The sequence below is a fragment of the Amyelois transitella genome, chromosome 6, assembly GCF_032362555.1.
Source record: "Amyelois transitella isolate CPQ chromosome 6, ilAmyTran1.1, whole genome shotgun sequence".
Classification (NCBI taxonomy): Eukaryota; Metazoa; Arthropoda; class Insecta; order Lepidoptera; family Pyralidae; genus Amyelois; species Amyelois transitella.
In genome coordinates, this window is record NC_083509.1 from 414,751 (window position 1) to 441,280 (window position 26,530).

The following is a 26,530-nucleotide window of genomic DNA, read 5'->3' on the forward strand; positions in this document are numbered from 1 at the left end:
TTCCGAATATGATTTGCATACCTTACATTATTAGAAACAATATAAACTATGTGGATGAAGCAAAGGAAGTATGCAGGGATCGTGGCAAGTGGAAAGAGGTAGTCTCTGCCTACCCCTCCGGGAAAGAGGGGTGATTTTATGTATGTATGTATGTATAAACTATGAAACGCTTTCATTTTATTTTTTCAATAAGGTACTATTTTGTAATGTACGTATGTTATTCGGTTTCTTCAGAGTCGAAAAGCAAAGTGATAAGGATAGCCCAGGTTTGAACTTTAAATGGCCTTGTACCATAAAATTTGGATTATTTTTTAACCGCTCTTACAATCCTACTAATATTATTAATGCGGAAGTTTGTGAGTTTGTCAGTATGGATGTTTATTACTATTTCACGCAAAAACTACTGAACCGATTACTATGAAATTTGGTATGTAGGTATCTTAAGACCCAGAATAAGATATAGGCTACTTTTTATCCCGGAGTCCCGGCGGGATTGATAGGGTTTTCATGCGGACGAAGTCGCAGGCGGCTTCTTGTAAATATAATAATGGTTGAACGACCGACCACATTCAGGCAACTGGATTGTGTTACCACAAAGTCTTTTCAAGACTGTTTGTTCTGTTTACCCCGCAAAGGATATATACGTGACTATATGTAATATGGAGCACCTTGTAGGAAGTATAGTTATAAAAGTTAGCTATTCCTACAGAAGAAAGAAGGAGAAAACAGGAGAAAAATGTATAAAATGTCTATATTATTCAACGTATGTCTTAAGAACATGTAACAATAAAAATATTTTTGACATATCTCTAACAAACAACATTATGGCAACCGTTGCTATGGCGCATACCAAGAATGTTGCCTACACACCTGATACTAATAGTATTTTTTATTTACTGCACAACCCACAGAGCACTGAAACCTTACTTACAATGTAGGCGCCTTTTGCTCTGTGAGCAAGCTCGATCATCGAAACATCACGCCTAACTTGCAACGAACATCGATAATTGGACTCTTTCCAAGTGCAAGTCTTTGCCCTCAAGTGTACACGAACACTGAACAACGTGGCTGTTTTTCATGAGCTCGTACACTTGTGGGCAAGCGGCCAGCGGGTTGTACGAGTGACTATAAAGTACGGCGCAGGTGTTCTGAGTGTACTAGCTAAAGGGGTATGGAAATTGGATGGTTCTGCAAGTAATAATAGAAATGTATAAAGATTTTTTTGAGTGCCGTGTGGTTCCCGGCACCAGTACAAAAAAAAAATAGGACCACTCCATCCCTTTCCCATGGATGTCGTAAAAGGCGACTAAGGGATAGGCTTACAAACTTGGGATTCTTTTTTTAGGCGATGGGCTAGCAACCTGTCACTATTTAAATCCCAATTCTATCACTAAGCCTAATAGCTGAGCGTGGCCTATCAGTCTTTTCAAGACTGTTGGCTCTATCTACCCCACAAGGGATATAGACGTGACCATATGTATGTATGTATAAAGATTTTTGAGCTGTACGGCTTAATGATGGAATTGAGATTCAAATTGTGACAGGTTGCTAACTCATCGCTTACAAGAGGAATCCCAAGCTTGTAAACCTATCCCTTTTATGATATCCATGTGAAAGACATCTTATTCTGTCTCATTCTGTCGCCTTTTATGATATCCATGTGAAAGACATCTTATTCTAAATTACCGGCAACCACAAAAAAATAGGGTTAGTATTGTAACGTCAGCAAAAAAACATATTTAACCATTACCACATCAAATTGCCACGTATAACCGTAAACTAACTTACGGCAGCTGTATTTTTTGTTGATTTCGCATCGGGCCATCCGTCGCGAAAGAGTTACAGAGGTCATCACTGAACATATGGGAGGTACATCACGATTTATGAAGGTCACTAGCACACGGAAATCTGCTGTGATAAAACTAAATTCTATGCCAAGGTAAATAAGGTTGGTTGTGGAATAGATAAGGTAGAAAGTAAGGTCTGTAAAAAAAGTGTTAGCGTGTTCAAATTGTGTAAGAAAATTACTGTAAATCTGATGATTGGTTTAGATTAGATTTAATGTTTTTACTACGCTTTTATTAGCTTGGGTTGTATGTATGTATGTATGTATGTATGTAACGGAATCTTTGAGCTTAATTTTCACTGATTTCTAAACGTCTGATCAACTTGGAACTTTGCACACGTATCAAGGACCGATGACAATGCAATATTTTGATAAGAGTTTCTCATTATCCTTATTAAAACTGCCAGGATTAATAAATTTTAGATCCTTCGTATGAGAGTAAGAGAGACAGAGATAGCACCAGTGCCAGTAATCTCCATACAAGAAACCAAGAAGTTCTGACGTATAATGAGTCAAAAAGAGATGTAATATATTTCCATATAATGTTACTATTAACCTGAGGCTTCTTTATTTCATCGCATTGCTCCATTTAGAATTACCATTAGAAACCATAGTAGAATTAGTAGAATATTTTAAAACAATAAAAAATATATAAGTAATAAAACAAAAGTAATAAATGAAAATTGAACAACTAAATTTACAAAAATACAAGAATAAAGTTACTACCTACAGAACTTTGCGATATTTAATACGTATTTAACATATTAATGCAATTCTTGAATTAACATAAGGTATCTTTTGCCTATTTATAATAGCAACACTGTAATACTCGTTTGGAAAATGAGTGACAGTTTTTTATGTCAAATAAGTTTTGCAGTAAGTTTTGATTGAATTCGATTCGAACACCTGTAAACTTTCTTTCTGTTGTTTTTTACCGGTGCCTGTGTATTTACCTATTTGCACTTTGTTTTGTGCTGATAACTTGTCGTTATTTGGAGTTTGGAATCTTCCTTTGAGTCGAGCTTTGTTCTTCCGGATATTCGTGTGATTTTATCATCTGAGATTGGACTCTGACTGTGTTTACTGTGTTGTGCAGATATTTTGAGATAGGACTCCTGTAAAAAGTACCTTATTATTTGAGATAGGAGTCCCAAGTTTGTGTTTGTTTTTGTGAAAGACAGATTTTACAACAAAAGTGCCACGATGTCTTCAGATAAACTTTGTTGCGTTCCTGGTTTTAAAGGCAGTGGAGGTATGTTTGAAATATTTTTGTTCCTGTATCAATCTGCCTCTTAATCTTGTGGTTTGATTCCTGGCAAAGCCACAATCGAAAATTATTACGTTTGCTGGATAGTCAAAAATATTATTAACAGTGATTTATCACTATAAAATTCTTTTCAACTGGGTTTAACAATCATCATACATACATATAATCACGTCTATATCCCTTGCGGGGTAGACAGAGCCAACAGTCTTGTAAAGACTGATAGGCCACGTTCAGCTATTTGGCTTTAAGATAGAATTGAGATTCAAATAGTGACAGGTTGCAAGCCCATCGCCTTAAAAAGAATCATGATGATGAGAATATTATGAGATTTAATCCAATCAGGCCACATATAACTTTAAGAAAATTAGTTGTGAAAACCTCCGGCGATGGGCGCATGGTTGCGAAAAACTTTTCTAGTAAGATAGTTATACCAGAAGTGTTAACTTCCAAAAAATAATTGTATAAAAAAACTAGAAAACTACCCGTTTTATTGCAAATCGAACTAAAAAATAGAAAATAAATAATAGTTTAAAAAAAACTAAAAAACTACGCTTTTATTGCTAATCAAACTAAAAAATAGAAAATAAAAATTAATGACAAAGGAATTCAGTAGTAGCAAGTCGAACAATCAGTTATAGTCAGTTGTAGTAGTAATTACCTCGGATTAAAATTATAACAAAATTAAATTTATAAACAAAACAATTTAAATCAGAGTAAAAAGCGTGGGGTGCATTTTACTTCATTTTCATAACTCTCTTGTCATAAATATATGCTAATAGAATGATTTTAATATTTACTACATCAGGCACCCCACGCTTTTTACTCTGTTTTAAATTGTTTTGTTTATAAATTTAATTTTGTTATAATTTTAATCCGAGGTAATTACTACTACAACTGACTATAACTGATTGTTCGACTTGCTACTACTGAATTCCTTTGTCATTAATTTTTATTTTCTATTTTTTAGTTTGATTAGCAATAAAAGCGTAGTTCTTTAGTTTTTTTTAAACTATTATTTATTTTATGCTCATTTTCTTATCTTTTCGTGTTTATATTTTAGAATATGAAAAAGGATCACTCCATTTCTTTCCCACGGATGTCGTAAAGGGTGACTAAGGAATAGGCTTATAAACTTGGGATTCATCTTTTAGGCGATGGGCTAGCAACCTGTCACCACTATTTGAATCTCAATTCTATCATTAAGCCAAGCACCTGAGCGTGGTCGTTTAGTCTTTCGGGACTTTTGGCTCTGTCTATCCCGCAAGAGATATGGTCGTGATTATATGTATGTAATAAGAAAGTTCTTTAATAAAAGAATATTTGTGTGAATATTTGTGGCCACAAAATTAATTAAAAAAAAATCTCGTCGATCAACACGCTGAGCTGTTAAAATAGACACAGTTATTTCTCACTAAAACTTACATGAAAATATAATGCCTCGAAATAAAGCAAGGTTTCGAGAAACTTTACAACTAACGGTGTTCCAGTTTCACGAGATCAGTTTCACAAACTATAAATACAACCTTGCTACCTTGTAAGTTACTTGTTCTTTTTGACTCTCATGCATAATTCCCGCACCTCCGTACCGTACCCGGGGTAAGTGATTGAAGTGAATTTTATCCTGAATGGTGTCACTTTCTACGAATTTGTCGTCTGAATGTGTAGTATCTTAAATTGAAGATAAGGGTCTCTTAATTTTTTTTACTAATAGAAAAAAGAATAAGACTACTCCACACACACACACACCAACCACAGATATCGTAAAAGGCGACTAAGGGATAGGCTTATGAATGTGCGATTCTTCTTTTAGGCGATGGGCTAGCAACCTATTTGAATCTCAATTATATCTTAAAGCCAAAAAGCAAGCTGAACGTGGCCTATCAGTCTTTTGACTGTTAGTTCTGTCTACCCTGCAAGAGATATAGACGTGATTATAAGTATGTATAGATATATAATAAAAAAAAAGATTAAAACCACAAGTCGTACAAAAGAAGCTGTCAAAGTTATTCGTCAAGCAGGTAGCTTTTTGTAAAGGCTGTATAAAAAGCACTCTAATGCAATACTTTATACCTTTAAGACTAGGTTACAATATAAGGGTTATGCATAAATAATTTCTTTGTTCTTGTAACTCAAAATTTCAATGGAAATTATTTAGGTTCATCATAACCTTACCCATATTGGTTCATGGTTATCACTATCCCGCTACCTGAATGTGCAGGTAATGCAGAGTGCCTTTTGTCAGTCAGTCGGTCAAAACTCTGACCAGCAAGGCATAAAGATCGTTTGAACTATAAAGTACAAATGCAGAGTTCAGATGACAAATATTTGAAGAACAAGGCATGCCTTTTGAATAGTGTTCGCGTCACGGTACACTCAGTGAGTCTCACTCAGCCAATCGAATCATTGTTACCTTTGACAAATCAACTTCATATTTTTAAAACCTGATTTTTATTTACAGCTTCAGTTTTCATACCATTATTTGGAATCAATGTTTAAAATTATTTTTCGTCTTGTAAGTTTAGAGACACAATTATTTACTGAAGAGCCAATGGTTTCGTATTTTGATTTCTTATTTGTCCACCAGATTATGTGAGAGGTGATGATTTTTTGTAACTTTTGTAATCATCTCCTTGTGATATTTTACCAGGTAGGTATAGCTTAAATGTTTACATAAATTAAGTATTATATTAATCTCATAAAGCATACAGGTTTACTTTTCAAATAACCGTTAACCGTTTCAACATAGTTTTGAAACGAAAAGATATCGAGCGTTTAAAGCAAAAATATTGGACATTTATTCAAACTTCCAGTTTAGCAAAGTCGATGCCTCGCCCTGGCGCCTGCAGACGCTGATTCCACCTCCGACACCCCGTTAAATCTCCTTTTAAAAATATTCTCTCCAATTCTCAACATTCTCAAATATTTGACAAAACGGTCTTTGTTTGAAAATATTCCAAAGTTGAAATGTTATGACGAATTTTTACACCGTTCCTTTGAAAGATTTTTATGTTTTACGATCAAATATTTAATTTTTGTTTCATTCAAGGGATTTCTTTTCCCTTTTATAGGTTTTGTTGCTGTATTGATAAGGATTTAAATATTCGAGAGTCTGTCTATAAATCATCTGAATCAATCTTTCCGACTATTTAATGTTTTTTTTTTTATTTTTTTTTATAAAGCTAATAAAATCTGCTGTTGACTTCAAATGATAGTAATAAGTAAAAGCAATGTGTTGACTTTGACAAAATTGTATAAAATGTTAGACTGCAGTTTATTACGGCTTCTTCTGCACTGACGCTTTGGAAGCGGCAGTAAACTTAGTTTTAAGTTATTTATTCAACGTCAATCAGTGTTGTTAAGCCAAATATGTATATGACAATTATTAAGTGATATTTGAAATATCCCTTATTAAGGAATAAAAATTTTGAATTTGAATTTGTGTAAAAAGTGCATACAATAAAGATTTTAATGGATTAAAATTGAAGGTAAAGATTTTCATTTACATTATTCTATCAATAATGTTCATGAATATTATTACGACTACCTCCTCAAACCAAATAGTCACTATATTATTGAACTGATTCTAAAGCCGGCATAACCACATGTTGCGGTGAGATTGTGATGCGTGATGAAATTGCCCTAATTATATAAAAGCCGCGAATATTTCCCCTTTAAAGAAGGATACATATATAGCACGTAGAAAGATAATAGTTTCTGTTTGCTCTTCCTGGATAGAGACGTGATTAATCTCTACCAATGAGTTTGATTTATTACGATTTACAAATAGGTCTCGGTTAAATTTTATCATCTACGCGAGCCATACGCATTTTTTTCTGAATTTAAGACCAATTTGCTAACTAACCTGATAACAATGATGAAATGTAATAATTTATGCATTACTAGCTTTCCCCCGCGACTCCGTCCGCGCGGATGTCGGTCTTCGCGTAGATGGTTTATTTCTCCATTTTATTTTCAGTCCGGTCAATTTAGACCAAAAAATAGGAATGAAGCTACATTTATTCCCATCAAGCTGAAAATGAGTATAATTGTTTAGAACACAATCAAAAGCATTATTTCAAAATTCCCCATGATTCCGGTTTAAGGAAAAAAATTACCCAAGGTCAAAGGTAAGAAAATGGGATTTTCACGATTTTCTTCAAAACGTTTTATAGGAAAATTACCTCAGACATAGATTGTAGATCATAAAGATATCTATAAAAAGGAATCAATATTTTTTTTTCAATAAAGCTACCGTTTCTGAGATGAAAATAAAGATGATGATGATTACGATGCAAAAAGTTGCAAGCGTCATAATATGCATAAGCACGTCTCGTATATACTCTATGTAGCAGTAATATAAGTAAAAATATTGTTCTGTCAGTAATTTTAACTTGAATTCAAAATATAAAATATACATAGGTAAGTATAATGAAACCCAGTCCCTTCATTTATACTGTAGTGAAACCTTGAGACAACATCTGTCTCTCTGTTTAATTGTGTACGTGGCTAGGGTCGTATAGCTGCTTTATCTCAGAATGCTCAACACATGAAATACCGTTAGTCTTTAATAATAGTTGTCCTTGCGGGGATACCGTTGTCGGCTATGGACACCACGGCCTCTCATGCCCTAGGAGTGCCGGCCGTTTAGAGCGCCATGTCGCCCTAAATAATATAATCCTCCGTGCTCTTGCCACCATCCATGTTCCAGCCGTTCTAGAACCAAACGGTCTGGCTCAGGATGATGCCATGAGACCGGATGGTATGACTTTGGTACCCTGGTTGCGCCGTCTCATCTTCAGGTTACTAAATCTAAGGCCGTTCTGCTTCAAATGAGGCAAAAAACCTCAAAAGGCGCAAATATGTAGTTATCGGTAATATCTATACTTTTGAACCTTTTGGGGTAGAAACTCTGGGACCGGGGGGCCTATCTGCCCATCAGCTTTTCCGACAATTGTCGAAAAAGCTAATTGAGGTATCTCTTGACCGGAGGGCTGGAAATTATCTGGCTCAGAGAATCAGCATTGCCATTCGAATTGGCAATGATGCCAGCCTTCTGGGCACATTCCCACATGTTGATGCTCTGCAAGGACTGTACAATTTATAAATTAAATTTTAGTTTGTAGTCATCTTTTTTCTTTCTTTTTATAAGTAGTTTTAGTTTTAATTTGATTATTGCATTGAATTTGAAAATTGTAATCTCTATTATTGTCCTAAGATGATTTTCTTCACTTAGGGTTATTCTATTTTTTTTTTTAATAATAAATGCGAAAGTTAGTCTTGAGTGCCACTGCGTAGTGAAAACACGTGTTTATTCTAACCTATTTCAGACTTTTTCAAGTTTAATAATAAAAATGTAAAAAAAAACGCGCTAATTGTACACTACCTCAGAGGTGGCAAGGAAACGGATGCATATTATGACGCTTGCAACTTTTTGCATCGTTATATCACAGAAACGGTAGCTTTGTTGAAAAAAAATATTGATACCTTTTTTATAGATAACTTTATGATCTACAATTTATGTCTGATATAATTTTCCGATTTGAAAAACTTTCCGTTTTAAAGAAAATTGCGATACACCCATTTTTAACCTTTGACCGTGAGTAAATTTTTTTCCTTAAACCGGAATCATGGGGAATTTTGAAATAATGCTTTTGATTGTGTTTTAAATAATTATACTCATTTTCAGCTTGATGGGAATTAATGTAGCTATGTAGTATTTTTTTCATAGTAATTAGTAACGGCCCGCTTGTGCAGCAAACGGTTCAAGCCAAAGCCGACTTTAGGCGCTACAGGTTACGGCGCTAAATCCACTGCGGGTAACACAACGTGTGTTCGCGGTTCTACAGAACAACGTCTATGGATAAACTGAAAAATTAAGATTTTTTTTTCTTCGTATTTTTTCGGGATAAAAAGTATCCTATTTTACGCCCAGGATAATAAGGTATAATTATACCAAGTTTCATCAAAATCGAACCGTTAGTTTTCACGTGATGCCTGAACATACAGACAGACAGACAAAAATTTTTTTAATCACATTTTTGTATTTGGTATCGATCCAGTAACACCCCCTGCTATTTATTTTTTCAATATTTTCAATGTACAGAATTGACCTTTCTACAGATTTATTATATGTATAGAAGATTCTTGAATATTCCGAATTGTTTTTATGGATGGATGTCCTATTCTTTTTTGTATTGGTGTGTGGTTTCCGGCACCAATACAAAAAAGAATAGGACCATTCCATCTCTTTCCCATGGATGGCATAAAAGGCAACTAAGGGATAGGCATACAACTTGGGATTCTTTTTTAAGGCGATGGGCTGGCAACCTGTCACTATTTGAATCTCAATTCTATCATTAAGCCAAATAGCTGAACGTGGCCATTCAGACTTAAAGACCGTTGGCTCTGTCTACCCCGCAAGGTATATAGACGTGACCATAGGTATGTATGTATGTATATGTTTTTATGAATTTAATTCAGTCTAGTCTATTTTCGTACGATTATCAGAAAGAATTTCAAAAATATTTAATTACATTACTTCAAAGAGTAACTTTATTCATAAATTCGACCTTGTGTCTGGATGTCAAAACTTTCTGCATGACCCCGAGGGTCCTCGGTGCAGAAAATATGAGGATGGCTCACATATCATTAGCTTAACGATGACGTATGAGGCCGTGTGTCATTACTGAAGCGTTTTGACGGATTTTGTGAGCTTGGAAAATGCACGTTTATTCTCCAGTTTTTTGTCGGTCATGATTTTCTTAAGAGATTCATTACAGATTGGCTTTTTGTTGAGAGAACTGCGTCTCTCCTAAATCCAGATTCCAAACACAGACGTAATCAATTTATCTATACTAATATTTCGTAAGTTTGTTCGTTTGAACGCGCTAATCTCAGGAATGGTTCGAATTGAAAAATTATTTTTGTGTTGAATATACCATTTATCGATGTAGGCATCACGCTGCAACACGGGGAAAATGATTCACCCTTGAGGGCTTCAATGATGCCATGATGAAAAAACTATTCCACGCGGACGGAGTCGCGGGCACAGCTAGTGGTCTATAAATAAAACTGAACATTGACAAACTAATCGACTGACATATCAACGTTTAGCCTAAATCGCTAGGACTTGAGTTTTGAAACTTACTATGTGCCTTAGTGACAAACGTGGTCTACGTATGCAATAAGAGAGGACTTCCCAAAATTCCAAAAATCTAAATTAGTAGAATTTCGAAACGAGAAATGAAAAAAAAACCATCATATATTTTTATAATTGCAATATTAAATCAGAATTAAGTATTTTTTATCGTGAATTAACCGGATTCGAACCCTGTTATTCAGCAACTACAGCAAGATCACAGCCTTCGTTGTGAAACGATAACACAATGATAACCTGTCGCACAAATCCAATGTACGTCTAAATGTTATTCCCAGGTGTTCCAGCTTCTGTGCGTTGCAATGCGAGAAAATGGAGCGTTCAAGACGTATTGAGTTGTCGGTAACTGTCGGCAGGTGAATGAAGCTATTCAATGCATTTTACACAATTCACTTGCATCTTATGCCGTGTGGTTTCTGGCACTTTAGAATAAAACCACTCCATATCTTTCCGATGGATATTGTAGAAGACGACTAAAGGTTAGGCTTATTAACTTTCGAATCCTCTTATACGCGACGGGCTAGCAACCTGTCACTATTTGAATCTCAATTCCATCATAAAGCCATACAGCTGAACGTAAACTTCTACGACTCTGTCTATCCCGCCAGGGATAAAGATAATACTATGTGTATATATAATAATATACCTATATTGATAAACAGAGTGCTAATCTAAAATTCAAAAAAACATACGTCACACATTAATTACCTCTGTTCAGTGTTCATCAATTATTACAAACACGTACATACAATGTACGTCTAAATGTTATTCCCTGTTATTCCTACGTGTTCCCGCTTCTGTGCGTCACAATACGCCGAGAAAATGGAACGTTCGAGACGCATTGAGTTGTCGGTAACGGCCGGATGGAGCTATTCAATGCGTTTTACACTATTTACAGCTTTAAAACCGAACTAGGAAAAAGGAAAAGGTTGTCAGTAAGATGGTAGGTTTTTGTTTTTATTTTTATGCAATGTGTTGGCCTACTTTTCTTTTTGTTTCAATGGATATGGTTTTATACTCATCAAATGTAGGCTTCATGATATTAGAAGAGCAGTTTTAGGCGGCACTCCAAATCAGAAAGACAGTTAAATGCGGCACTCCGTATCAGAAGGGCAATTCAAGAAGGCACTCCGATTCAAAAGGGCAGTTCAAGAAGGCACTCCGACTCAGAAAGACAGTTCAAGCCGGGACTCCGAATCAGAAAGACAGTTCAAGGCGGCACTCCAAATCAGAAAGACAGTTCAAGGAGGCACTCAGATTCAAAAGTGCAGTTCAAAGCGGCACTCCGAATCAGAAGGCCAATCAAGGCGGCACTCCAAATCAGAAGGGCAGTTCAAGCCGGCACTCAGAATCAGAAAGGCAATTCAAGGCGGCACTCCGAATCAGAAAGACAGTTCAAGGCGGCACTCCAAATCAGAAAGACAGTTCAAGGCGGCACTCAGATTCAAAAGTGCAGTTCAAAGCGGCACTCCGAATCAGAAGGACAATTCAAGGCGGCACTCCTAATCATAAAGACAGTTCAAGGCGGCACTCCTAATCAGGAAGACAGTTCAAGGAGGTACTCCTTATCAGAAAGACAGTTTAGAGCGGCACTCCGAATAAGAAGGGCAGTTCAAGGCGGCACTACTAATCAGAAAGACAGTTCAAGGCGGCACTCCGAATCAGGAAGACAGTTCAAGGCGGCACTCCGAATCAGGAAGACAGTTCAAGGCGGTACTCCGAATCAGGAAGACAGTTCAAGGCGGCACTTCGAATCAGAAAGACAGTTCAAGGCGGCACTCCGAATCAGGAAGACACTTCAAGGCGGCACTCCGAATCAGGAAGACAGTTCAAGGCGGCACTTCGAATCAGAAAGGCAGTTCAAGGTGGCACTCCGATTCAGAATGGCAGTTCAAGGCGGCACTCCGAAATTGAAAGACAGTTCAAGGCGGCACTCCGAATAAGGAAGACAGTTCAAGGCGGCACTCCGAATAAGAAAGACAGTTCAAGGCGGCACTCCGAATCAGGAAGACAGTTCAAGGCGGCACTCCGAATCAGGAAGACAGTTCAAGGCGGCACTCCGAATCAGAAAGACAGTTCAAGGCGGCATTCTAAATCAGAAGGGCAGTTCAAGGCGGCACTCCGAATCAGGAAGACAGTTCAAGGCGGCACTCCGAATCAGGAAGACAGTTCAAGGCGGCACTCCGAATCAGAAAGACAGTTCAAGGCGGCACTCCGAATCAGAAAGACAGTTCAAGGCGGCACTCCGAATCAGGAAGACAGTTCAAGGCGGCACTCCGAATCAGGAAGACAGTTCAAGGCGGCACTCCGAATCAGGAAGACAGTTCAAGGCGGCACTCCGAATCAGAAAGACAGTTCAAGGCGGCACTACGAATCAGAAGGGCAGTTCAAAGCGGCACTCCGAATCAGAAAGACAGTTCAAGCCGGCACACCGAATCAGAAAAACAGTTCAAGCCGGAACTCAGAATCAGAAGGGCAGTTCAAGGCGGCACTCAGAATCAGAAGGGCAGTTCAAGGCGGCACTCACAATCAGAGAGACAGTTCAAGCCGGCACTCCGAATCAGAAAGACAGTTCAAGCCGGCACTCAGAATCAGAAATACAATAAAAGGCGGCACTCCGAATCAGAAAGACAATTCAAGGCGGCATTCCAAATCAGAAAGACAGTTCAAGCCGGAACTCAGAATCAGAAAGACAGTTCAAGCCGGCACTCAGAATCAGAAGGGCAGTTCAAGGCGGCACTCACAATCAGAAAGACAGTTCAAGCCGGCACTCCGAATCAGAAAAACAGTTCAAGCCGGAACTCAGAATCAGAAAGACAGTTCAAGCCGGCACTCCGAATCAGAAAAACAGTTCAAGCCGGAACTCAGAATCAGAAAGACAGTTCAAGCCGGCACTCAGAATCAGAAGGGCAGTTCAAGGCGGCACTCACAATCAGAGAGACAGTTCAAGCCGGCACTCCGAATCAGAAAGACAGTTCAAGCCGGAACTCAGAATCAGAAAGACAGTTCAAGACGGCACTCAGAATCAGAAAGACAATAAAAGGCGGCACTCCGAATCAGAAAGACAATTCAAGGCGGCATTCCAAATCAGAAAGATAGTTCAAGGCGGCACTACGAATCAGAAGGCAGTTCAAGGCGGCACTCAGAATCAGACCGCTAAAATAGGAGTAAACATATACCATGCCAAAAGGTCTTGTCAAGAGTATAGTTTTGATTGGGATAAAGTGGAAGAAGTATGCAGAGATCGTGGCAAGTGGAACGATATGTAGTGTCTGCCTACCCCTCCGGGAAAGAAGCGTGATTTTGTGTATGTATTTCATAGAAATGACATTTTTCTACATTCATAAATTTAATGCAAGTCGTCGGTTTAAGTTGGTCTTAACTTCAACTTCGTCAAGTGAATGGATAAAAAGTATTTTCATACTTTTTTATTTACAAGCACTTAGTTAAAGTAATACTTTAACGGATCCGTCTAAGAACTACTTACAACGTAGACTTGAAGCTCAGTCCGTCAATTGGCTAAGTTAACCTTTTTCTACCTAACACTTTTAATTAATAACTAATTATACTACTACAAATAAATAATTTGTCTGAGCAGATTTCCGTCATAATCTGAGCAGATTTCCGAAACCCAATTTCGCTACAAGTACTGATTTATGCAAGAGTAAGGAAGGATAACCTTAAATAAACAACATTTTAATAGTTTGTAAGTTAAACCTGCTAAGCATTTGGGATTACCCTGATTTTTACAGTGTTGCACACGATTGTTAATAAATATAAATGACAAGTTTGTGGTTGTGTCTACGGGGATAATTTATATTAAAAAAAAACCAATTGTTTAATTAGTCAGTCTACGAGGAACTTTGAAAACTCAAATATTTTTTAATAATATATAAATGTAAAACCTTTATAATTCAATGAAAAAATTAAGTTCAAACAAAAATATACGCAGGTAAGGAAAACTTTACTTAGACAATTGAGTTTTAATTCAGTAAAGTAGTTGGTTTGATGACTCAGCTTTCCCGGGTAAGTTGGTCTGCACTTCAGTATGTTCCGGCGATGTTTTTGATGTAACTGAATGTTGGGTTTGGGGATTAAATTTAATTTTATGACTTTATGTTGCAGCTGAAACTGAAACTTCAATGGAATTCAAATGATTCCAAACATATAGTTTATTAATCAGAAAATATAATGTGGTGCACGTCAATTTAAGAGTTACGATATTTTTTTCCGTGTGGCTCTCGGCACCAATAGAAAAAAGAATAGGACCACTTCATCCCATATCCCATCTTTCCCATGGATGTCGTAAAAGGGGACTAAGGAATAGGCTTATAAACTTGGGATTAGGTATCACTTATTGACGTCAAAATAACTTAAGTCCAATTATATCTACTCCCGCTTCAAAAGCGCACGTGTAAAAGAAGCGGCGGAACAAACTACACTGCAGCATTTTCACCGGACATCAATTGACAAATATACTCGTAGATCTCATAAAACTAAATCATGGACTTTGCATGCACATTGAGTAGAACAAGTAGATAATAAAAAATGTAGCGATGAAGTGAAATGAAACATGTTCAATGATTTTCAGTCATTCGATTGAGCTGATTGTTCTAATGGTTTCCAAACGAGTGCCCGGGGCGGGTGAAATCGGGCAATTAATTTGATCAGGGGCAGTGGTCATCTGTACTAGTAGCGAATTGCATTGCATAAATACATATACATATAGTGCCGTGTGGTTCTTCGGCACCAATAAAAAAAAGAATAGGACCACTCCATCTCGTTCCCATGGATGTCGTAAAAGGCGACTAAGGGATGGGCTTGTAAACTTGGGATTCTTCTTTTAGGCGATAGGCTAGCAACCCGTCATTGTATTATTATATTAATTATTTGAATATATATAATAATACAATGAATCTCAATTCTATTGATATTCATTGTATTATTATTTGAATCTCAATTCTATCATTAAGCCAAACAGCTGAACGTGGCCTATCAGTCTTTTCAAGACTGTTGGCTCTGTCTACCCCGTAAGGGATAAATACGTGATCATATGTATGTATGTAAATACATATATTAACGTCACCCGAGCGGGTAGACAGAGCCAACAGTCTTAAAAAGACTGAAAGGCCACGTTCAGCAGTTCGGCTTAGTGGTAGAATTGAGATTCAAATAGTGACAGGTTACTTACTAGCCCTAAGAAGATTCCCAAGTTTATAAGCCTATGCCTTAATCGATTTTACATCATCAATGGGAAAGGGATGAAGTGATCCTATTCCTTTTTTCAATTGTTTTATATCTATAACTACCATGCGTATATATACTATATTAATCGCATCACCAACTAAAAAATTTTTCTGTTTGGTCAGCTGGTTGACTGGTAGAGAATGCCAAACGGCTTTAAGTCCGCCTTTTCTTTATATTTTTGTGCGATAAAGATTTAAATAAATGAATAAGCCTGCCGCGTTATACGAAAATAGGTAAGTTTCGATCCAACAAGATTTTACGAAATAGGAATCCCCTCTTACTGCACTCCTAGATCAAAATACTTGCCAAGTTTCAAGTTGCTATTATAGTTTCAAAGATTTCTGATATAAATGATAACCCATATATAATTTATCTGAGCATATACATGACTGACTAAGATGGAATTACGATTTAGGGATAGGTGCATAACGCCTAAAATGAAACATAAGTATATAAGTCTGCTTTTTTCATTGACTATACATACAAGGTAAAAGATAAGTTCATATAATATTTTATTTAAAGTACCTGGGTGACCGAGTGGTGTTCGTAAGATATCAGAAAAACCGAAAAATAAAGTACCCAAAAAAAACAGGATAACAAAAAAAAAATACATATTTAAAAAATTAAATCGGTGGATGTCACTTTATTAATATAAAATTAAAGTAAAATTGCCAGAATTCCATTTATCACATTTAACATTGAATCGCATGAGAATTTTTCCGAGTGGGAAGGCAAACGAGTGCCCCGGGCGAACTGAATAACACGCCGTAATATATTAGTATAGCCACTGAGTGAAGTCATGCAGTTCATTCAATTAATGCACTGCATTTTGTTGTACGTGAAATGAATATGGCGGAATTCAATTGTAAAAAGGATGGCAGGTACGTAGAATCTATCAATACATCGTCAATATAAACACTTACATAGAATTTACTGAAATCTGTTGGCAATTTGCAAGGCACAACATTGGTTGACGTCAAATAAATTACTAAAAACTAAGTTTACTGCCGCTTCCAAGGCGCCAGTGCAGAAGAAGCGGTAACAAACTGCACTGCAGCATTTTTCAACTTCAAAAATATCCAAACTTAGAACAGAATGTGGACGAGAGATATATTTTTATTCACAATCAAACCACATGGAGGTAATATTAAATGCATTTGCAAATACAGCCAACTCGAATAGCCTGGCATATAATGGCTCCCCGCAAGCCACAGCGCCCTCCTCAAAGGGTAGATTATCTTATAGGATACGTTCTCGATTGCTAAACCAATATTCTGCCAAACATGTGGCTCGGAGACTACTTAGAGTTCGTGGAACTAAGTAAAGATGCGGGTTAAGATGTACTCAAAATGATCAGTTTCTATGTGGCAGGTTTATTTTTGAGACTGCGCTATATTCCAATTCTGCTCTGAGGAATCGTGTAAAGAGACTACATTTTGAGTGAGTTTACGAAACATTTTTAGAAATGCGCACAAGCTTGTCACAATAACTTTTGATGTGAGAAACTATATTTGTCTTAGATGAGCCTGGGATGCGCCTGTGACCATGATCCGAGTAAGACAAGTATGCAATAAAGATTGCATATACCAACAAACAAACAAGTCAGGTTTTTACACGAGGCATCTCCGTCCTGACCTCCGCAACTTTGTTATGATTGTTACATTTAGTTAAAGTATCCAATTGCTTGAATGTACATGTTTCCTCACGATGTTTATTACCATAAGAGCATTGGATAACACTTATAAAAAGACAGGATTTGCACCAGCTGTTCATCACGGTTTTTTATTCATTTATTTAAACTTTATGCCCGCAAATGTACAACAGGTGGACTTAATGCCACAAGGCATTCTCTGCCAGTCGAACCTTTAGACCAAACTGAGATTTATTCATGCACCTTTACCACCAATGTCTTTCTTTTATTTTTCGTCGTTATGCATACATACAAATATTCACATCTTTATCCTTTGCCAGAGCCAGCAATTAAAAAGACTGATCTGTCATGTTCAGATTTTTGGTTTTTAATGAAAGAAATGAGATTCAAATAGTGACAGTTTGCTAGCCTTTCGCCTAAAAAAAGAATCCCAAGTTAATAACCCTATCACTTAGACGTCTTTCACGACATCCATGGGAAAGAGAAGGATCAAGTGATCCTATTCTTTTTTTACTGATGCCAGGAACCACACGGCACGGTCCTCTATTATAAATCACAAGACATAGAGTTGCCTTATTCCATTGAACGTTATCAAGAAGATATATATGTTGTTCTGTACTGCACTATCGACTAAACACTGTGCTGTTTGCAGAACAGCGGTCACTATTGTGTTGACACGAAGCTTGATATGTTTGCGATTGAGAGCATATAGATAGATATAGGCATAAATAGATAAGGTAATCTTAACACACGGACATATCGCATTGACTTAGAAACAAAGTAACATAATTAAATTCACAAAGTCACGTCCATATCCCTTGTGGGGTAGACAGAGCCAACGGTATTGAAAAGTCTGAAAGACCACGTTCAGCTGTTTGGCTTCATGATAGAATTGAGTTTCAAATAGTGACAGGTTGCTTATAAATTTGGGGTTCCTCTTTGAAGCGAACCAAAGTAAGTTTTGGATAATTAATAGATATACATTCATATGGTCACGTCTATATAGACGTTGCGGGGTAGACAGAGCCAACAGTCTTGAAAAGACTGAATGGCCACGGTCAGCTATTTGGCTTAATGATAGAATTGAGATTCAAAAAGTGACAGGTTGTTAGCCCATCCCCTAAAAGAAGAATCCCAAGCCTGTAAGCCTATCCATAGGAAAGAGATGGAGTGATCCTATTTTTTTCAATGGTGCCGGGAACCACACGGCACATATACATTCAGTTTATATATTATAGTCTACATCTAGAATTTATATCTCAACCACATAAGTAATATAACTACCGATGCTACACAAATACATACATATGTTGAATCAATTATGCGGGTCAATAGGATATCACTAGTTACTCAATAGCAACAGGTCGGTCGGCGCATTCGTGTCCCAATTAATATGAATAGCTCGCGAAATATTGAACAAGACTAATCTCTCAATCCGACAATTTCATTCGTATGTTTGAAGCGAAAATAGTTGTGAAACAAATGGAAAATTTGAAAGAATTAGAATGGACTGATTCTGCATGGAGAATCACTGCATATTATAGAGGAAGTGTCTTATCTCTGTCCGCGTATGTAAATGTGGAAAGTTAAAGACGTTTTTGTTCCTGTTTAAAATGTTGAAAAAAATGGTTTTCTGATGAAAGTCTGTAATTTACCTTTAATATTACCCGTGCGGAGTCTAACGGAATCTAGCGATTAAATATAAAATTAAAATAATACGCTATTTGGAGTGATAAAATTCGGAATACAAGGTAAAAGATAAGTTCATATAATATTTTATTTAAAGTACCTGGGTGACCGAGTGGTGTTTGTAAGATATCAGAAAAACCGAAAAAAACGTACCCAAAAAAAACAGGATAACAAAAAAAATACATATTAAAAATTAAATTGGTCACTATATTAACATAAAATTAAAGTAAAATTGCCAGAATTCCATTTATCACATTTAACATTGAATCGCATGAGAATTTTTCCGAGTGGGAAGGCAAACGAGTGCCCCGGGCGAACTGAATAACACGCCGTAATATATTAGTATAGCCACTGAGTGAAGTCATGCAGTTCATTCAATTAATGCACTGCATTTTGTTGTACGTCCAATGAATATGGCGGAATTCAATTGTAAAAAGGATAGCAGGTACGTAGAATCAATCAATACATCGTCAATATATACACTTACATACAATTTACTTGAAGTTGTTGGCAATTTGCAAGGCACAACATTGGTTGACGTCAAATAAATTACTAAAAACTAAGTTTACAGCCACTCCAAGGCGCCAGTGCAGAAGAAGCGGTAACAAACTACCCTACAGCATTTTTCAACTTCACAAATATCCAAACTTAGAACAGAATGTGGACGAGAGATACACTTTTCTTCACAACCAAACCACATGGAGGTAATATTAAATGCATTTGCAAATACAGCCAACTCGAATAGCCTGGCATATAATGGCTCCCCGCAAGCCACAGCGCCCTCCTCAAAGGGTAGATTATCTTATAGGATACTTTCTCGATTGCTAAACCAATATTCTGCCAAACATGTGGCTCGGAGACTACTTAGAGTTCGTGGAACTAAGTAAAGATGCGGGTTAAGATGTACTCAAAATGATCAGTTTCCATGTGGCAAGTTGCTTTTTGAGACGGCGCAATATTCAAATTCAGCACTGAGGAATCGTGTAGAGACTGTACATTTTGAGTGAGTTTACGAAACATTTTTAGAAATGCGCACAAGCTTGTCACAATAACTTTTAATGTGAAAAACTATATTCGTCTTAGATGCGCCTGTGACCATGATCCGAGTAAGACAAGTATGCAATAAAGATTGCATATACCAACAAACAAACAAGTCAGGTTTTTACACGAGGCAACTCCGTCGTGACCTCCGCAACTTTGTTATGATTTTTACATTTAGTTCACATCTATATACTTTGCGGGTAGACAGAGCCAACAATGTTAAAAAGTTCAGATTTTTGGTTTGATGAAAGAAATGAGATTCAAATAGTGACAGTTTGCTAGCCCTTCGCCTAAAAATAGAATCCCAAGTTAATAACCCTATCACTTAAACGTCTTTCACGACATCCATGGAAAAGAGAAGATTCAAGTGATCCTATTCTCATTTTTACTGATGCCAGGAACCACACGGTCGTCTTTTATAAGTCACAAGAAATAGAGTTGCCTTATTCCATTGAACGTTATCAAGAAGATATATGTGTTGTTCTGTACTACACTATCGACTAAACACTGTGCCGTTTGCAGAACAGCGGTCTCCATTGTGTTGACACGAAGCTTGATATGTTTGCGATTGAGAGCATATAGATATAGGCATAAATAGATAAGGTAATCTAAATACACGGACATATTGAATTGACTTAGAACCAAAGTAACATAATTAAATTCACAAAGTCACGTCCATATACCTTGTGGGGTAGACAGAGCCAACGGTATTGAAAAGTCTGAAAGGCCACGTTCAGCTGTTTGGCTTCATGATAGAATTGAGTTTCAAATAGTGACAGGTTGCTTATAAGTTTGGGGTTCCTCTTTGAAGCGAACCAAAGTAAGTTTTGGATAATTAATAGATATACATTCATATGGTCACGTCTATATAGACGTTGCGGGGTAGACAGAGCCAACAGTCTTGAAAAGACTGAATGGCCACGGTCAGCTATTTGGCTTAATGATAGAATTGAGATTCAAAAAGTGACAGGTTGTTAGCCCATCCCCTAAAAGAAGAATCCCAAGCCTGTAAGCCTATCCATAGGAAAGAGATGGAGTGATCCTATTTTTTTCAATGGTGCCGGGAACCACACGGCACATATACATTCAGTTTATATATTATAGTCTACATCTAGAATTTATATCTCAACCACATAATATAACTACCGATGCTATACAAATACATATGTTGCATCAATTATGCGGGTCAATAGGATATCACTAGTTACTCAATAGCAACAGGTCGGCGGGCGCATTCGTATGGCTTGTCCCAATTAATATGAATAGCTCGCGAAATATTGAACAAGACTAATCTCTCAATCCGACAATTTCATTCGTATGTTTGAAGCGAAAATAGTTGTGAAACAAATGGAAAATTTGAAAGAATTAGAAAAGACATCCATGGGAAAGAAATGGAGTGGTTCTATTATTTTTTGTATTGGTGCCGGGAACCACACGGCGACTAAGGGATAGGCTCACAAACTTGGGATTCTTTTTAGGCGATAGGCTAGCAACCTGTCACTATTCGAATCTCAATTCTATCATTAAGCCAAATAGCTGAACGTGGCCATTCAGTCTTTTCCAGACTGTTGGCTCTGTCTACCCCGCAAGGGATATAGACGTGACCATATGTATGTATGTATATACTGATTCTGCATGGAAAATCACTGCATATTATGGAAGTCTCTTATCTCTGTCCGCGTATGTGTATGTGGAAAGTGAAAGACGTTTTTGTTCCTGTTTAAAATGTTGAAAAAAAAAGGTTTTCTGAGGAAAGTCTGTAATTTACCTTTAATATTATCCGTGCGGAGTCTAACGGAATCTAGCGATTTAGGCAGAGACTACCTCTTTCCACTTGCCACGATCTCTGCATACTTCTTTCGCTTCGTCCACATTCATAACTCTCTTCATACAAGCTCGGCGGTTTCGGGTACTTTTGACCTGACCCTTTACCAGGACGTCCTTAATTTGATCAAGATACGTTCGTCTAGGTCTTCCCACTCCGACCTTTCCCTCCACACTCTCCTTGTATATCTGCTTAGTCAACCTGCTTTCATTCATCCTCTCCACATGACCGAACCATCTTAACATACCCTTTTCTATTCCTGTAACTACATCTTCTTTCACATCACAACATTCCCTTATCACGCTGTTCCTTATCCTGTCACTCAATTTCACACCCATCATACTCCTTAACGCTCTCATTTCCACTGCATTTATTCTGCTTTCATGCTTCTTTTGCCATACCCAACTTTCACTCCCATACATTAATGTCGGGACCAACACGCCCCTGTGCACAGCCAGTCGAGCCTTTTTGGATAGTTTCTGACTGCTCATAAAGGCATGCAAAGCTCCATTCACCATGTTCCCCGCGTTCACTCTCCTTTCAATATCACTATCATACTTGCCATCTGATGTAAACTTTGATCCTAGATATACAAACTCTTTCACTTGCTCCACTTTTTCTCCTCCAATCAAAATATTACATGCTGTCATTTCTTTCTCCATTTCAAAAACCAGTGTTTTAGTTTTACTTACGTTCACTTTCATTCCTTTCTCTTTTAAAGCTTCATGCATACAGTTTACCATCTCCTGTAACTCCTCCGCTGATGACGCCAGTATAACCTGATCGTCGGCATAGAGCAGACATTTGACGAGTAACTCATTCATCCTTAATCCACTTTTAGACTCTTTCAAATCTGTCAAACAGTTATCCATAAATAGGTTGAACAGCCACGGTGACGCAACACATCCTTGCCTAACGCCTTTCTCAATCTTAAACCACTCAGTGTGCGCTCCGTTTATCCTGACACAAGCACTCGAATCCTCATATAAGGATTTCAGTGCTCGTATTAAGAGACTGCTCACCCCATGCATAGAAATTGCTGACCACAATTCATTCCTCTCAACTCTGTCATAGGCCTTTTCCAGATCTACGAATGTGCAATAGACTTTTTGACTCTTGGCCAAAAACTTTTCGGCTATGCACCGCAAGGAAAAGACCTGATCAGTACATCCCATTCCCTTTCGAAATCCCGCTTGAGCATCCCATATTTTGTCATCAGTTTCATTCCTGACTCTATTAATCAATACCTTAGCATACAATTTGCCGACGACGCTAAGCAGGCTTATACCACGATAATTTTTGCAGTCCAGCTGTGACCCTTTTCCTTTGTAAAGTGGCACGATAACAGCCTTACACCAATCTTTTGGTACTCGGCCGCTTCTCCAACACAAATTGAAAAGGCAGTACAACTGACTAGCTACTACGCCTTTTCCTGCTTTAAGCATCTCGACCGACACTCTATCACACCCAGCAGCCTTTCCCGCTTTCATACTCTTAAGTGCTTCCACAATTTCGAACATTTCAATTTCGCCTTCCATCTCATTCTCTTTTTCTTCGCTATAGCAGAAATCTTTCTTATTTCCTTCCTTTTTTTCAAATAAACTTTCAAAATAGTCCTTCCATATCTTTAGTACACATTCTTCTCCTTTCACAACGCTACCATCCTGGCATCTGATCCTAGTCAGCTCTCTGGTTATAGTATTTCCTCGGGCTGACCTTACGGATTTCCAGAATACTTTCAGATTTGACTGAAAGTCTTCTGATAGCCTTTTATCAAAATCCTCTTTATACTCTTCTTTCTTTCTAATCACAGCTTTCTTAACCAAATCTTTCATTTTCTTATATTCCTTACGTGCTTCATTCACATCTTCATCTATAACCTCTTGCATTCTTAAGTTAGCTTTTGCTGCTAACAAATCCAGCCATGCTTTCTTCTTTAATCGCACAAGTTCTTGCACATCTTTACTCATCCACGCATTTTTGTGATTTTTTCCTTTCCTTCTTCTACTTACACCACACACTTCAACAGCTACTTTCACAATTCTTTCTTTAAATTCCTTCCATCCATCTTTAATATCGCTCATTTCATCTAAATCTTCAAATTCATCCTTCAGTCTATTAATATACTTCTTACCTACATCCATATCTTGCAAATTTTCTACTTTTACTCTTTCCAAAGCGCTGGTTTGCTCCCTTACCCTGTGCCGCCAGCGATTGAAGATACCCCTTATCCGGGATATCACCAGTAAATGGTCCGAGTCAATGCCAGCACCGCGATATGCACGGGTATCCAGCACTTTGTTCTTCAATCTTTCATCTACAATCACAAAGTCTATCATACTTTTTAAAATACCTTCCACTCTTGTGTAGGTGTGGATCTCTTTATGTTGAAACATTGAGTTCGACACAAAAAGATCCCACTCTAGACAAATTTCTAATACACTTCTTCCATTATCATTCACCTTTTCGTCACCAAACGCACCAAGCACCTTTTCATATCCATCACGCTTTACACCCACCCATCCATTAAAATCACCTAACATAATAATCTTCTCATTTGGCTTGGTAACTTTCAATACTTCTCTTACACTATTCCAGAACTCCTCGTTTTCGCTTTTTGCTGATGTTGTACCCCTCGAACCCACATCCCAAGGTGCATAAACACCTAGAACGAAGATCCGAGTGATTCCAACTTTCAGCCTAATCCATAGAAGACGAGGGCTGACACACTCATACTCATTCACGCACTCAGCCATTCGTGCAGAAAGAATTAGACCGACCCCTTGACAGCCTCGGCTGGTACTGGAAATTCCAGACCAATACGCCGTGTAAGGGCCGTGCTGCGTCGCGTCGCATCCTTTCCGCTTCGTTTCATTCACGCACAACACATCCAACCGTCTTTCACCCATCATCTGGCATACTTCCTCAATCTTATCCTTCATTCCTCCTCTTACATTCATCGTCGCAAAGCGGCTTTCAGCAGACCGCATACCGCTCCCGCCGGGAACGAGACGTGATGGGGTGCGGACACCATCGCCGCCATTTATATGCTTTTTACGGTTCATAATGCGATTCCCACGAGACGCTAGGGAAAAATTTTGTCCGCCCCAGCAGAGCCCCGCATGCCAGGGTAAGGCTAGCCATTACCTGGGGGTCGCCCAACCCCATGGCGGAAGTGGCACGCTCGAGACTAGGCTCGCCCCTAGCCATGCATCCATCGGCGCGGCAGACCTTAGATTGGCAGGGATTTACATTAAAGAGGAATCCCAAGTCTATCCCTTAGTCGGCTCTTACGACATCCGTGGGAAAGAGATGGAGTGGTCCTAATCTTTTGTAATGGTGCCGGGAACCACACGGCACACGGTTAATGTTAAATGTGTTAATATTCTTTTTTCTAGTAACTAACATACTATTATATAGACTTAAATAAAGTCTCTAGACTACCGTTCTCAAAGCAAATCACTTAGCGCTCAAACTTGAACCTCGTAAAGGCAGCGCAAGTGTAACTACCGATTACGAGGACTTTTCCAGCACTTACAGCCCCACTTTAGCTAAACCATACTGGGGAAGTTGAATACTTCGCCGAATCCACGACTTGCAGACGAAGTTGCCGCGCGAAGTTAGTGTTGTCATATTTTTATTTTTTACCCGATTTACTAACTTTGGTTAGACTATTTATACGAGCCTACTCGAAAAGGAGTGTTAGTAAAATAAATTTTAAAATACTTTTTCAAGTGCTTCGCTAACTATCTTTATCGGTTTTAAAGTACTCGCTATTTCGTGCATAGTACTTTTTTATAGATGATAAGAAAGATGAGGCCTAAGGTGATGCATGCAAGCTCAAATAATGCCTATTCACCCTGGCCTTGAAAGAGTACAGTATACATTTAAAAAGATTAATTGACCAGATTTTGCATAATTTACCAACAAATATTTAGTTTAGTATATGTTTTAATAGTAAGAAACTAATTATTTTGTTCATTCATCAATGACCAAATGTCCTAAAAATTTCAAGTTCTAAAAATACTGATACTATATTAAAATCGTTATCCCACCGCTGCCACCAGTTTTCATACAAAGAAACTCGTATCCATTTGAAATGAAACCCGCAACAGAAAAGAAACGCTGAGCTATTGGCTGGTACGATCGAAGGCTTATAAAATATATTGGCTCGCCAATCCTATAAGCTCAGGTGTAGCCCGGATCAAGGCTGACAGCGACCCGCGTCCTATACCGGGACAGGGTTCTATTTTGGTTTATTTTGATCTAAAATGCACGTGATACACTTTTATAAACACTAGTTAGCATACACATATATATGTACATCTTTTACGTTACTTAAAAGAGCAAATAGCAATAGGACTTACATATATACATAAAATCACGCTTCTTTCCCGGAGGGGTAGACAGAGACTACCTCTTTTCACTTGCCACGATCTCTGCATACTTCCTTCGCTTCATCCACATTCAAAACTCTCTTCATGCAAGCTCGGCGATAGGATTTGAAGGCGAATTTTAACTTGATATCTTAATAAGGAAATTGACATACAAATGTAGCTGGTATGTGGTCTCTCATTTTGCTTTATGATGCACGTGGTGCACTTAAGTTTATTTACTCTGATAATTTATAAATATGGATTTTTCCTACTTATCTAAGCGTAAAGTCATCATCAGTCAGTCATCTAAGTGCCATGTGGTTCCCGGCACCAATACAAAAAAGAATAGGACCACTCCATCTCGTTCCCATGGATGTCGCTAAAGGCGACTAAGGGATAGGCTTATAAACTTGGGATTCTTCTTTTAGGCGA

General features: G+C 37.7%; 1 protein-coding gene across 1 annotated transcript; it reads left to right on the top strand.

Moving 5' to 3' along the window:
• Nucleotides 1–11,358: 11,358 nt before the first annotated feature.
• On the top strand, nucleotides 11,359–13,309 carry LOC132901842 (biorientation of chromosomes in cell division protein 1-like 1). The gene is made up of 2 exons (XM_060944699.1): nucleotides 11,359–11,762; nucleotides 11,935–13,309. Exons 1-2 carry the CDS (start codon nucleotides 11,359–11,361, stop codon nucleotides 13,307–13,309), a joined length of 1,779 nt encoding a protein of 592 aa, XP_060800682.1.
• The last annotated feature ends 13,221 nt before the right edge of the window (nucleotides 13,310–26,530 follow it).

What these genes read in the sequence shown, in the direction of transcription:
- LOC132901842 (XM_060944699.1), top strand. Translation starts at nt 11,359, where the DNA reads ATGCGGCACTCCGTATCAGAAGGGCAATTCAAGAAGGCACTCCGATTC. An exon ending in AATCAGAAGGACAATTCAAG is followed by an intron (nt 11,763 to 11,934) that starts GCGGCACTCCTA and finishes ACTCCGAATCAG; the next exon opens with GAAGACAGTTCAAGGCGGCA.